This window comes from Fundulus heteroclitus, chromosome 11 (assembly GCF_011125445.2).
Source record: "Fundulus heteroclitus isolate FHET01 chromosome 11, MU-UCD_Fhet_4.1, whole genome shotgun sequence".
In the NCBI taxonomy this organism is placed as follows: domain Eukaryota; kingdom Metazoa; phylum Chordata; class Actinopteri; order Cyprinodontiformes; family Fundulidae; genus Fundulus; species Fundulus heteroclitus.
In genome coordinates this window covers 12,009,326-12,024,483 of record NC_046371.1, presented here as the reverse complement: position 1 = coordinate 12,024,483, position 15,158 = coordinate 12,009,326, and the positions used below count along the sequence as shown (strand labels likewise).

The window sequence follows — 15,158 nt, the reverse complement described above, 5'->3', positions numbered from 1 at the left end:
TGTGAACCAACAATAATAAGGAGCAATGTTAGGGGTTTTCAGTATTAACCTCAAATATGTTTCCCTTTTTACCTGGATGAATACTTTGTTGCAACCCTCATATCACAGAAAATGGTTAATTTCAAACGCATTTTTTTTTCAATATTGGCATAAAAATTCACAAAAGTTCATTGATGAATGACCTTTTACAGTTATTTGAATAAATGTTTGTTTTTTGACCATCGGAAATTCTGCTGTTTATTAATACAATTTATTTATTTATTTATTTATTATTGTCAAACCTGAGTTACTCAGTCCATTAGTTTAAAAACGTAAGATTAATCGCTTGGTAGGAAAAACTGGGATTAACGCTACTCTTCGTCTTTTTTTTTCAGCAGAAGCACAAGACGGTCAGTAGTAACGGTGTATAAACTGCTGTAAGACATACACTGTATGTAACAGTATTTGTCACACATATACATTCATAGACAAAATTGTTGACACCCCTCTGTTGATCAAAGAAAATCCCACAATGGTCACTGAAATAACTTGAAACTTACAAAAATTATAATTAATAAAAATGTACCTAAAATCAACCAATACAAATCAGACATTATTTACGAATTATGGTTCAAAAGACGGTGAAGGCACCCTTCTTTAGATGTTCAATGGGATTTAAATCATATGATTCATGGCCTCATATGAGGCCACTTCAGAATATCCGCATAGCTGTTCTTGGGTGGTTCTAGCTGGTTGTTTTGGGTCATAATGCTGTTGGAAGACCCATGACCTTGAACTGAGGCCAAACGATCTGACACTAGGCGACGCATTTCTCACCAGGATGCCTTGATAGTCTTGTGATGTCATTGAACCCTGCACAGATCTGAGACACCCAGCAGCAGATGCGGCAATGCGGCCCCAGAACATAACCGAGCCTCCTCCATGTTTCATAGCAGGGACAGTGTTCTTCTCTAGGTGTGTTTTATTTTTGTGTCTGCAAACGTGGAGCTGATGTGCCTTATCATGAAGCTCCAGTTATGTCTCAACTGTACAAAGGACATTCTCCCAGAAACTTTGTGACTTTACGACATGCATTGTGGCAACTTCCAGTCTTGCTCTTTATTATTTGCTTTCAACAGTATGTCTCCCATGGAGTCCACTTTGGCTCAAACAGTGAAAGGATTCTGCGATCTAACACTGATGTATGTTGACCTTGTAGTTCACCTTTAATTTATTTAGAGTTTATTCTGGGCTCTTTAGTTTCCATTTGTATGATCTTTGTCTTTAAGTTGCCATCTATTTTCCTCCTACAGCCACGGGAAAGGAGGTTGGCTACAGTCCTGTGGACCTTAAACTTCTGAATAAATATGCATCTGTAGTCACAGGAACATGAAGCTGCTTGGAGAGGGTCTTATAGCCTTTCCCTTTAACATACTTATCTATAATTTGCCTTCTAATCTTCTAAGACAGCTCTCTCAATTCCTGTGATCCATGTTCAGTCTTTTCCACATTATAACACCAAACAGCACAGTGTCTTCTTCTAACACTTTAAATTGACAAACTAACTGCTTACAAACTTGAAGATATCAATAATGCTAATTAGAGGACAGTTCTCAGTTTAACATGTCCCTATGGTCAAAATGTTTTCAGTCTTTTCTAGGAGGGCATGATTATTTTTATATATAATGATTCTGTTGAACCACAATTCAAAACCAATGTCTGATTTTTATTGGCCAAGTTTCTGTATATTTTTATTTATTATTACTTTGTCAGTTTCAAGGTATTTCAGTGACTATTGCGGGATTTACTTTGATTAACAGAGGGCTCTGCCCGCAATTTTTCCATGGCTGTATGTGACAAATACAAAATGACTAATATTCATACTCTTTTTAAAAACAGCATTTCTCTTTCTAAACGTAGAATATATTTATCTGTGGTAGCAAGGTCTATCTGTTTTTTTTTTGTTGTTGTTTTTTTTCAACCTGGGGCAATTTTTGTAACCAGCAGAAGAAGCATCTTCTCAGGATTTCTCAGGATGTAAGCTTGGGCCTTGCTTTTTTAGCTGTAGTCACTTATAGGCTGTGGTTGCAACCATAAGCAATGTTGAGGTAAAGACAAAAAGCAACCTATTGCTGAGCTGGCTCCAGTCAGCAAATGCAAAACTCACAGACTCACAGTCCTTTTCTTTTTAACACGTTGGTTGTAATGCTTCAAGTCTCCTGAGAGGAAAAATAAACTTCACACCTGTCCTGTATTTACTGATTATTGTATTTTTACTTGTTTTTTTAAACTGATTTAATCTCCTGTTATTTCTGATAAGTGTGTCATGAAGTTTTCACTCTACAAACAATTCTAATGCACAACTATTAAACAATTGTAGCCTAACTAAAAGCAGCAAATCATAAGGCCCCTAAGGTGAAGGGACTTTTATCTGTGATAAACAATGCTGAGGGATGGAGGGGGCCCTTAGTCAAGCAGTGGTAAAGGAATGCAAAGTGGGTGTAGGCTACATCTTTAACCACTTATGACAAAAACAAGAGTTTGGGGGAGGAATGCGTAAAGTTGTTGGTTCCTGTCTCTGGGTGGGGATTTCTTGTAGCAACAGCTGTGCAGATTCTACGTTATTTCTCTTTTTTTCCTTCTTCATATGAAGCGTAATATTTACCATGTTAGAGAATTTCATGTTGATGTTCTTTTGTGCTTTTTTGCTAAACACAGCATCACAGTCGTTTTTGTTAATCGCTTTGAATTTAGCTTTAACTGTTGCAGCTTGGCAAGGTGAAGCTCAGGGTTTTCTTTTTTTTCTGAAAGAGCTGAGTCAGCACCTGTGTTTTACAGCGGAGACTTCATCTTGACTCATATGGAATTTCCCTGGTTGGGCAGCTTTAGTTTTTATTGAAAAGAAAACATGGAGTTAGGGATTGTTTTGCCTAAAATCATTGGTCAGATTAAACAGTGCTATGAATGAACAACAGTTTTTAATGTTTTAGCTCTAGTATTCAAAAATCATATAAAGTGCCTTGCAAAAGTATGCATATCCCTTGAATCTTTTGTAAAAAAAAAAATACATTATAGATTCAGATCTCTGTGTTCTATCGATATTTTATGTAGTATCCAGCGCATTATGGTGCATAATTGTGAAGTAGAAATAGAATTACAGATTCAAATAAAAAAAATTATTACAAATTATGAAAACAAATCTGAAGAGTTCATTTGTTTTCAGGCCTAGAGTCAAAAAATGCAGAGCCTTCTTTCATTGCCATTAAAGCTGTAAGTCTTTCAGGTATATCTGTCCACCTATAGAGACTAAAAGGTTGGTCATTTCTTCTCAAGCTCATTCAGAATGGATGGAGACTGCTCGTAAACAGCACATTTCAAACCATGACCTATTTTCTGTGTGATTTACTCGACTTTGACTGGACCACTGTCATGAATATACTTTAATCTAAATGCCCCGTTGTAACAATGGCTGTAGGTTTACATGCATGTATGATCGTAAAAAATATATATTTTTACTTAGGGCTGAACGATAATTCAATAACAATACATTTCGACTGATAGACATGTGGATCAATAGAAAGAAAAGGAGGTCAATAAAATGTTTCCGTTCCTTTTGCATTCGAGCCTATCATGTAGGTTAATACTACAGTCTACAAAGCATAATATTCATCTTTATGCAGCACATCATCGGCTGAAATGGCTTGCCCACAGCATGATGCCGCCAACCCCATGTTTTAGGGATATTGTGTTCAGGGCAATGTGCATTGTTAGTTTCCTGCCACACATAGCATTTTGCATGTAGGCCAAAATGTTCATATTTCCTCATTTGACCAAAGGACTTAATTCCACATGTTTCCTGTGTCCCCTACATGACTGCAGGGTAACTGCGAACAGATCACTCCTCCATTAGAGCCATATTTGTGGAGTTTTGGACTAATATTTGTTCTTTAAACAAATTCCCCACCTGAACTATGGATTTCTGCGGCTCCTTTCGGGTTACCGTGGGTCTTTTGGCTGCTTCTTTTATTGACCCTTGCATTAATCTTTACCCACCTTGTGTTGGTTGGTCACATTACATGGTAAAAAAAAAAAAAAAAAAAACATGCATGTATGTTCTTGGTTGCTATGTGACAAAATCTCCCTAAAAATTTGAAGAGGTATAAATGCCTTTGCAACAAACTGTACCTAATTATCTTTTCTGAGATTACAGATCATAAAAAAACAAACAAAAATGAAATCTTCACTTGGAGCTGGACGATAATAAATTCAATAACAATATATGTCGATAGATAGACGTGTGGGTCAATAGAAAAATAAGGTAGTCAATTGAAAAAAGTTTCTCTTTTGCATTAAACCCTTTCATTTAGGTTAATACTTTACACACTCCCAACCAATTACAAACACAGACCCAGAAAAGCTCCTTCACCAAGCTTCAGAGTTCAGAGAGAGAGCACTTGTCCTTTATTTTTTAGGACTTACAGTTTTGGTAAAACGTTGGTTGAATGTAAGGTAGAGTTTGAATTCAGTGTTCTTTATTTAAAAATAGCTCATTAAGCGACAGTATAAAATGACCAGGGCTGCACTTACAATATAGGTTTTGAATTGTCAATATCGATCAATATTATTTAAATTTTACTGCTATGCTTTTTTTTTTTTTCCTATATCATCCAGCCCCATCTGTCCTGTCCTCCTTTCTCACTGAGGTCCCATCCACTATGTGCGTTTGCTTTCAAAAAGACACCGCGCGGCCACGCGGCCTCATTGTGCTGTCCTGTATGAGAAGTAGATCTTTCAATTCCATTATATTTTTCCTTGGAGAATACACACATGCTCGCCGGCACGTGCGCACGCGCAGACACGAGCACTCACAATTACCTTAATGCAGCCCCTCTGCAAAGAACACCCGTAAAGTCCATTTAATGTAATTTACCCTGAGCCTCTCTCCCGTCTCCTCCCTGGGGAGAATCGTAATGAGCGGACAGGCCACAGGCTGCCTCGTGGAGACAAATAAATCCCAAAGAGAGGAGAAACTTGTTCACCATGCACTCTGACCTGAGGCGCAGAGCGGCGCGGCGCGGCGCTACGGCCTGCCGGACCTAATGTTATAGTGCTCCCCTGGTGAAAACCATGCGTGTGTCTAAAATGAGCCACTTGGCTTTAATATTTCCAGATATGAACAGAGCTGTTGTTTTGACATTTATCGTGTAGTAGAAAACATGTATGTGCTCATAAGCACGCTTCTATTTTGGAATGAGGGGGGGAGAAAAGTGCCCTGTCAGTGGGAAGAACTGCTCTCCTTTGAATCCAAGCCAAACCGGGGCTTTTAACTGCGACGAGCCAAAGGCGGCAGACGCGACAAGGACGCTCGGGTTGGGCCTTCGGCTTTCACTCCACATCAGCCCTGACTTTACGTCAGTGGGTGACAGTCGTTGTTAGAGGTCGACTCTGCTCCTCTGAAGGACAAAACTGAAACACTTAGGAGTATTAAAATCAAGAGGCGGAGAGCAGCAGGGGAAGCTTGATGGATAGCGCCGAGCCCTGGCTTGCTTGCAAACGGAGAAGTCGCCTCGCTTTGTCTGAAATCGGAGATGGTCCTTATACGGTCAGCTGTTGGCAGCAAAACTGTTTTTTCTCTCGTCACCCCGCTCTGTCGAGGTGATTATCATGTTCGCCGCTGCCCATCGGTGAGTGACAAAGCGAATGGTTAGAAGATAACGCAGACTTTTGTTATCAAAATAAAGCTCTAGCGAAAAGAGATTTAGACGGTATCATGACAGGCTGTGTGACAGAGAAGGAGACGAATCACAGCAGTAAATGGGAAAACTCAATGGGGCTGTTTGTTTTTCATCTAAAGCTGTGTTGTCAGGGCTAATAGGCCTGCTGTTAGGGATCCTCCACAGATGTGTTGGACGTGGGAGGATTAATCAATAAACTGAGAGCGGAATCAAAGAAAAGTATGCTTGAGAAACGCAACACAGAAAGCTGTTTGATTGCCTGGTTTATTAAAGCCGACTCGTGTGATTAGATTTTAGATTCGATTTTAAAACGTGAATGAAGGTACGACACCCTCTACATGTACAGACAACACCAGTAATGGTTTGACAAAAATCTTAAAGCAGATGCAAAATACTGATGAAAACCTGGCAACTATACAGTAAGGCAGGAACAAAATATGATAAAGGACTAGTTTTGTTATGAGCTGTCAAGGAGTTAATATTTGACTTGCTGTAAATACCTTTCATAGCACATTCATTTAGCCTAAACCCCTTGCTGGAGGCTAAAGCTAATAGCATGTCTGAGAGGAGCCGAGACCAAAGTGGACTTCCCCCCCCCCCCCTCTTAAAATAACTCCAATCTCAAAAATATCCTAGAAATTCATGTGGGTGCTACTTTATAATTCTTAAAACATTCTCATGTTTGCATTCAGTGATTATTTACAAAGAAACATGTGGTTGTTTGCACAGGAAGCGGGGGTAGGGTAGGAGGCATTGTGCCACAAATGATCTCACTCTGTGGAACCTGTGAGAACTGCACCACCTTCAACTTCAGTTTCATATATAAATATCTGAAAATCTTAAGTGGTTTAGAATAGAAGTCTGCTTTGGCCTTGAGTAGAGATTCACAAACTTGTTAGCCTGGCACCCCCCAAAATATTTGCGCCAGTGATCGGCAGCCGCTTTCTGGCAGGGTGTCGTTTTTGTGGGGTATTTTTAAGGAAATTATGAAAATATTGTGAGAATACAGTATACATTTTATGAGAACTTAGAATGTTCTTATTGTTGTATGCCTAATATTATCACTTTATATTTTCTGATGTTTAATAGTTCTAGATTTACAAGTCCAGCCCCCTGGCCTAGTCAAACTGGATTTATACTTAACAAAGATGCTGTGAAAGGTATCTACTCTAGGTATTAAGTGAACTTCTTATAACCGTTTAACAAAAACTCAATTTGAAAATTCTACACTATCCCTTTGAGATTTAACTAGACAAACTTACTAATGAGGTGATATTTCTCAACTCTCTGTCAAAGCAAAGCGCTACCCAGAGTCTATTAGCATGACATTATGGGGCGACAGTGGCGCAGGAGTTAGGGAGTTTGCAATTGGTGGGTTGCTGGTTCGATCTCCTGCTTCAACCGGCTCAGTTGTTGTGTCCTTGGAAGACACTTCACCAAATTGTCTGCAGGCGGCGGTCAGAGGGTCCGGTGGCGCCGATGTATGGCTGCCTCACTTCTGTCAGTCCTGAATAGGAGAATGAGTGATCATAGTGTAAAGCGCTATACAAGTACAAGCCATTTATTTCGCGAGATTAGCATTAGCGAAGCCCCCAGCATTTTTAAATAATTTGTATGGCAGCAATTAGAAACACTTGAGGTTGTGGAAGACAAGACACAAACAATTTAGAGAGTCCTATCTCAGCCTTAAAATTCCTACCTAGGAGTCTCAGCTTAAAAGTGATTCATGGAGCTGCTGAGAGCAACTCTGAGTAAGGAAATGACAGACATGTTTATCTTAGAGAGGAGGTGTCTGTTGCTAGGTGTTACACTGTCTTTGGCTGTGATTGGTTGATAGTAGAAGGATAGAAAAACCCCACAAATGCGCTCCCAGTGATCAAATGAGAGAAATGGACCGATTAGCCTGGACAAAGAAATCTGTGTCATGGTGATTAAATTTAGCAAAATGTTTGAACGCACCTTATTTACATCCTCATCATGATTTTGATTTGCTTCTTTATTTTTACTCGGCAGTCATTTCACTACTTTATGTATTTGATATTAATGCATACTCACCTGTGAGCATTTTACAGGGATTGCCTGCTTGCACACAGCGATTGTATTTGGCAAAGAGACCGACATAAAATGGAGGGGAAAAAAAGGTGGAAGAAAAACCGAACTGGACAGCAGCGCAGCCCAGCTCACAGCTCCGGAAGAGAATACAACAGTGTTGAAAAGTAAATTGGTCCTTGGATCAGGGCGCAAATACGGATCGATGCCTCTTTTTCTCTGCGTGTCTTGGTGCTTTTACGCACCAGCCTTGGGAGAATTGCAGCGATCAAAAGCGGAGAAATGACTTCACAAAAGCAAACTCCTAGATGACCAATTAGGCTACTGACATCATCACGTATTACTGAAAATATGTTATCACCTCTTTTCTAGATATTCTTTGTAAATTTCCCCACTTTTTATTTATGAATAATACATTTTTTACCCCCATTATTTATTTATCCTCAATAAAATGATGTCACTAGAGCCACGTCTTAAACCCATAGGGCAGCTGAAACTAATTAATTTCCCACTATGGGGATGGTAAAAGCTTATCTTTTCTGCATATTAATAATTGAATGATGGTTAAAGACGTGTATGGGCTCATTTCCTCCACTGTTTAGGCGAAGGATCAGCCGAACTGGTCTCTCTGTTTCCATCTTCCCTACTTAAGACACTCTTAGGCTTGCTAAAAGTACTCCTCACTACTTCTAACATGTTGTCACTTTAGTAGCTCTCTTAAAGCCTAAGATGCTTTGTGAATAACTTTTATCTTATCGAGGTAAAATTCTAAGACACATCCTGGAATTCGGGAAATTCTAAGATTTCTCCTAAAGTGACCTCACTAAGAGCTACTTTTAGGAATGTAGGAATGTTTGTGAATACGGGTACTAATTCTTCCCAAATGACATCGCTGCCTACCTTTTATTAACCATATAGAACGGCCAAATCCGTTCTATACGTCATCCACAAAGAGCAAAACTTTATCTGTTTTTTTTTTTCTGCCTGCAGGCTTTGATCCAGTTGCCAGTATACATCTCCCAATGCGAGGAAGTCCGAGTATTTTTTGAGACCAGACCTGAAGACCTCAACCCACCCAAGGAGTAAGCACCTCAGATGAACTCAGATATGAACTCAGATTTTCTTCTTGCACAATGGAAAATGATTGTTTCTCTGGCTCAGGCCATATCCTGTGTGCGGCTACAACCCATTCTGCTTGTAATGAGCATTCATTACACCCTCTAATGAATGGGATTTCATGTCACACTGCTTCCTGTTGGGGCTTTTTTCCCCCCTGTAGAAGCACATTTAGTCATTATTATAAGAGCTTAGTTAGCACTTTAACATGTAGCTGCAGCTCTGGCACCAAACAGCTGAGATTGCAGGCTGCCTCCATACACTTAGTTTTTTTTTTTTTTTGTCTCTACAAATCTGACTTGACATATTATAGTCATATTCAGCACAGAGAGTAACTATGTGCAAGAAAAGGACTTTATTGGGCTCAGAATACAAGCGCCCATGGACACGCCTTGATTTCAAATGAGTAATTAAGGTTAGCTGCGCCTTTAGGGCGGTGGAGGTCAAGTTCACGTTTTGGCCCTTGAGATTTGTTTGTCCTCATCAACAGTTGTCAGCTAGGTTGTTAGTTTTAACCTCTGTCGTCACACATGGACACCGTGGTGTTGAAGTTGCCTCAGCGAGCAGCAAGCACAGACAGTTAGTCTTGTGACCTACAGTGTGTTATACACGGAGGTCGGAGCAGGAACCAAACCACACGCAGATCAGGGAATGGATTTCTTTGCAATTTAGGTCATGGAACATCTATAGATTCATCCGCTGGCCTTACATCTGGCTTGCTCTGCTCGCTCTCTTGGCTTCCTTTTGTGTTTTAACAGCAGGAATGCCACACCTTTCTATTGTATTATAGGGTTATAGAATAGGTAATTGGCACCTAATCTTCCACCACAAACACCGTCTGCTTTACATCTACTTTGCAGCGGTGCAGCACCAGGGGATACACAACTCATTTGTGCTTATTGCATTAGACTTATTACGAACTTTGATTGAAAGCAATGTATATTCAAGTAGATGCAAGAGCACACAGACGTTGTTGCATTCAGGTTTGCCACAGGATTGTTTTACTATAAAAGGTAAGAACATTTGGTGCAGTCGTGAATTCAGAGTACCATAGAATTCAAATCTGCGGAGCAAAGAAGAACATAAACGTGTATATTATAATACTCGTTTTAAAAACATGCTCATTCATTTTGTAAGATTTATCCATCATGTTAAAATAATTATTTAACAATTTATTAACAGACAGGCATAGAATATGCAATGCATAAATGTCTAAAAAAAATAGATACATAAGTAAATCTAATAACCACTGTGTGCAAAAGCATACCACATGGTTTTGTCATTTAGTAAACAAATAAGTTAATGAATCAGTGTTTTACAAATAAAGACTAAACTTAAATAAGGTGTTACATGTCAGGCATTTATCTTGTTTCAGTGTTTTATTCCTACATTAATATAAAACAAAAGCAAAACTCAGAATGTTCCCCAGGGCTGATAATGTCCTATTTTTGTATTATCTTTTTTTTAAAAAATCCTCTCAATAACATCAACAATACCTTGTTTTCAAGTTTTTGGTTTCAGTAGTCACACGTAAAACCCACCATGACCCCAGCTGTATCCTGGTCCCTGCTGTTTTCCTCCTTGTTTTTCTCTTCAAATTAATGGGACAATATTCTGTAACGTACGCGAAACCCTCTTGCCAAACGAACACTGCTCAGTTTTTGATCCACGTTTTACATTGGACCTAAAGTGTCCAACACCGAGTGAACAGCTGGGTGTTTTTGATCAAGGACAATCAATAGGAGCTGCTACGGGGAATAAATGTTAAATGAGAACGCACTACAGCCCCGTCGTGTTGGCATCTATAATGTGCATGTTACTTTGAATTTCTGCCTCCTTCTGTTTTATAGAAGGAGGCAGAGGAATAAGATCAATTCTGGTAATACTGAGCTGGAGGTATCAGCCGTGTTTCTGGCTTTATAAAACAGTGCAAATAAATGTCATGAAAGTGTTATTTCTGCAACAACTAGAGGTGTTTTATGATTGAAATCTCACATACGTTCTGAATATAAAGGAATCAGAAGCTTGCCAGTAGGTTTTGATTTGTGTGTTTCAGACGCCTTAGACTTCTCCTTCACATAGGCTCCCGTTCTCTCTCTCTAAGGAGCTTGCCAAAAAAACACGTACCTCCGTGCTCTTCGTACAAAACACCCAAGCATTTGTATGGAGAGGCAGGAAACACTGGCACATTTGCTTGAAGGAGACGAATATAGAAAGGCCCTTGGTTTGTCTGAATTGAAATTGTATTACAGCCCTCTATTAGTGCCTATTGTCTGGCGCTCTGACAACAGGGCTGATGTGCAGACACTGTGGCCAGGAGAAGATTTATCATGGCGTATAAATCCACTGTAGTAAGGCATGAGAGACAAGACGTTTTTCCCTTAAGAGCAGGAGGGAGGAGAGGAACAGGAGAACTCGGCTGGAAAGGGGAAGTAGATGGTTATGATGCCAGAACAGCTCACTGAGAAAAGGAGAAATCGGAACAGAAAAGGACGTGTTGCAACAAAAGTGAGTTTACGGAAGGAAAAGTTAAGGCTGTGGGGGACTGAAGGCAGGAATAGAAAATTTACTGGTTGATTAGATGGAAATAAGACTCATCAGAAATTTATTTTGTTTATATACAGATCATTTCCCATAAATTAGAATTAGATTAAAAAAAATCTATTTAGGAAATGTGATATTTAATATAGTTAAATTACACAAATTGGTATCTTTAGAGGGTTTATTTCTGTTATTCTTAGTGATTCCGGGGATGGTCAGTTGTCCTGACAATTTGTACATTACAGAAGAGTAAAAAAAAGTAAATTTAACAAAACATTTGAACAAGGGACAGTGTATTGGCTCGTCTAATCTTCGGAAAGGATACTGACCTGACAGTTTCTCTACTTGCTCCACAAGGAGGGAATGCCACAGAATCTAATTTCCAAGAAAGTTGTTCACAGGTTGTTGTGCCCAAGTCAAGTTTATTTGTATAGCACATTTCAGCTGCAAGGAGGTTCAAAGTGCTTTACATCATGAAAACATCATAAACACATTGAAACGGTCACTGGTTGTGAGACCTGTAACAAACAGTAAATTGTATCAAATTTCAAATTGATGAAAACAAATTGATGAAAACATTAATACACATCAAATACGTTGGTCAGTGTTCCTGTTATCATGGCCTGAAAGGAACTCTAAACAGTTTTTTCAGTCTGGATTTAAAGGAACTCAGTGTTTTGGCTGTTTTGCAGTTTTCTGGAAGTTTGTTCCAGATTTGAGGAGCATAGAAGCTAAATGCTGCTTCTCCATGTTTGGTTCTGGTTCTTCTGGGTTTGCAGAGTAGACCAGATCCAGAAGATCTGAGTGGTCTGGAGGGTTGATACAGCAACAACAGGTCTTAATTGTGTTTTGGTGCTAAGCTGTTCAGTGATTTATAAACTACCAGAAGTAATTTAAAGTTTATTCTCTGAGCTTCAGGGAGCCAATGTAAGGACTTTAGAACTGGGGTGATGTGCTCTATCTTCCTGGTTTTGGCCCAAGCAAATTAATAGAAAATTGAGTGGAAGAAAAGGCTATATTAGCAACAGATTCCTGATACTGAGCAGTGCGCAACCATACAATTGGTGTAGAAAATAAAATTTCTGTATTTTTATTGATCTTATATATTATTCATGTTCTTTTGAGAAACTAAGTTTGGGATTTTCATTTACTGAAAATCGCACTCATCAAAATTAACAGAAATCAGCACTTTAAATGTAACACTTTGTGGAATAAATCTATAATGTATGAGATTCCCTTTCTGAAGAGAATGATTGAAATAAAATGACTTTTTGATATTAAAATGGATTTAGACGTTCACAGAAACAGACAAGTAGAATCAGTTAAAATAAACAGTTTTATTAACTTCATCAAGTCTTGTGTATTATGGCGTCAGGTTGCCATAATGTGTATTTTGTTTTTCAGATAGCCCCCTTAGAGTAACACCATTACATCACATGGAAATGTCTCTTTCCCTAAATGTTTTAGTCTCCTTCTCTTGAATGCTGCATTTTTTGTAGAGCATCACAATGCAGTGAGAGAGTTTACAGTCCTTGTCTCATTACCACTGGTCTCATTTATAACCACTGTTTTAGACACAGTAGATGTTTATTAAGTGGTTGTTACAATGCTTACTTCAAATCAAACCCATCCAGGGTACTGCATAGAGTAATTACAGCTCCTGGCATGCTGAAATGATCAAAAAAAATATTTTTTTTAAATAATCACCTTAAATGTTGCTCATATATGCTATACTCCACCGGACCATGTCAAAGCTGTCTCTGATTCTGTTAGTGGAGTTCATGGGAGCTCAGGGTGTATTTGTATAGAGGAAGATGTCTAGATTTGCGAACCTCAGAACCCTTTTTTAGCTTTTTGTAGATGATGCGATTATGTTGCCATCTTGAAGCCAGCATGTACTGGAATGGCTTACAGCCAACTGTAAGGTAGCCAGGATGAGGGACGCTCCAATTATGTTCACGCTATGGTTATTAACTGGAAAAAGATGGAGTGCTGTCTCTGGATTGGGGCTCAGTTTCTGATTTGGAGAAGTTAAGTTATCTTGTTTTGGGTTTTTTTAAAGAGTGAAATTGGGGTGGAGCAGATGACGGATGAATTTGGCTCTTGATTTACAGGGTGACAAGGTCACCCTGTAAATTAGGTGACAAGGTCTCTCATCTGGAAGGTGGTTGGAGGTAGGGACACCCTCTTCCTTCTCATTAAAACAACTCAGTTGTTTGGACAGGAACTTCTTGGATGCTTCTCTGTGGAAGTATTTTGGACATATTGGGGAAAGGGATGTCTGAGTTCCCCACCTGAACCTGCAAATGCCCCGAGCTGGTCTTGGCCATTTGAGGAGGATTGATGGATGCTTTGTAGTCCATCACAAGAGTTTAATGTGTTGTTTATTTCCACCCATCAGCTTTCAACAATATTAAAGCTTTAGCCTTAGTCATCAAGGAGTTGATGTTAAGATGGTGCCTGTTCTGGGAGCCTCAGCAGTGGGAATAAAATACCTGTTCCTTAAACCCCTATTTAGTGTTAGATCCAACTCTGTGAAAACACTGACTGATCAAGCCCATTGCAATCAATGATCCTTAGTCTCACTTTTGTAAAAATAAAAAGTAGAAAAAAAAACACAGAATATGATGGATACATATTCTCCTATAATAATTAGAATCTGTTTTCTTTTTGTTTCTTTGGTTTGACTGCCTTTGTGTTTGTTTCTTTTTATAGTACTTTAATCGGAAGTCTTATGGGTAAAGCTTTATTGACCCTTTAATCTTCAATTAGCATTTTTCCCAATCAAATCATGTTTTATGAGCGAGAGAGCATTCATGCAGGGAAATGTCTGGGTGACCCCCAGGAGCAAATATAATTAGAGATGGTAGAGCAGAAAGATAGATGTGAAAAAGGAGACGTGGAAAAAGGGAGACGGCGGAAGGCAGTAAAGCATGGGAGAAATATTTTGATAAGAAAATGGAAAGACCGAGTTGGACAAAAGAGGGAAATGCAAAGCATTAGCCAAGAGTCATTTTTCTAGGCATCTGGTCCCTAAATCAACTCCTGAGTGCTGCTGTGGAGTGATGCCCCATTTATCTGGCTAATGTCTGAAGCAGACACAGCAGATGCTGTATTGAATTCAACATCGGGCCAAATGTTAGAGCTCATCTTTCAAGTGTATCCTTAAACACGTTGGTCTGGGCTGTAGATGGAAACAGATCCTAATCCTCTAATCAGTCTGTTGCATTGAGTTTAGATAAACATATATTCAAAAAGATTTAATATGATTATTTTACATGCAGTAATTATTTTTCCTGACAATTGTGGATTTACTTAGATAATATTATATGTTAGTAAACTATATGTATGTTTTTCTATGCTATTTATAAATTGGTGTGTTGACCTTTATCATCAGAAATATAATTATATGGATTCTGTTTCAGATTTTATAATAGTTTTATTATAGAACTATTAACAATAATTACATTACATATAATTACAGTTGCTGTCATAAGTATTTTCTGTAAACTGATTTTCGATTTTTTTTTTTTTATATACATATATAATTCAACGTCTCTCTCTTTAACAGGGAGCCCTTTGGGAAAAAGAAGTCAGGTAAGACACCTTTGTAATCTGGTTAGACGTCCTGCATTTTATTAGGTGCACAGAATGAAGAGCAACCTGTAATTCTGCATATGAATTGCTTTTAATGATAAATACCTGTAAATGGTATAGTGAAACTATGCTTGGCTATAA

The 15,158-nt window shown here is 38.7% G+C and overlaps 1 protein-coding gene across 4 annotated transcripts in view; it reads left to right on the top strand.

The window, feature by feature from the left end:
• sh3pxd2b (SH3 and PX domains 2B) overlaps positions 1-15,158 on the top strand; it is a 50,832-nt gene that overhangs the window by 25,323 nt on the left and 10,351 nt on the right. For all 4 annotated transcript variants that reach the window (XM_012853108.3, XM_012853093.3, XM_012853102.3 and 1 more), the window contains exons 5-6: positions 8,754-8,845; positions 14,992-15,017. In XM_012853108.3, the coding sequence (XP_012708562.2) occupies positions 8,754-8,845; positions 14,992-15,017 (118 nt within the window). The remainder of the gene's footprint in view (positions 1-8,753; positions 8,846-14,991; positions 15,018-15,158) is intronic.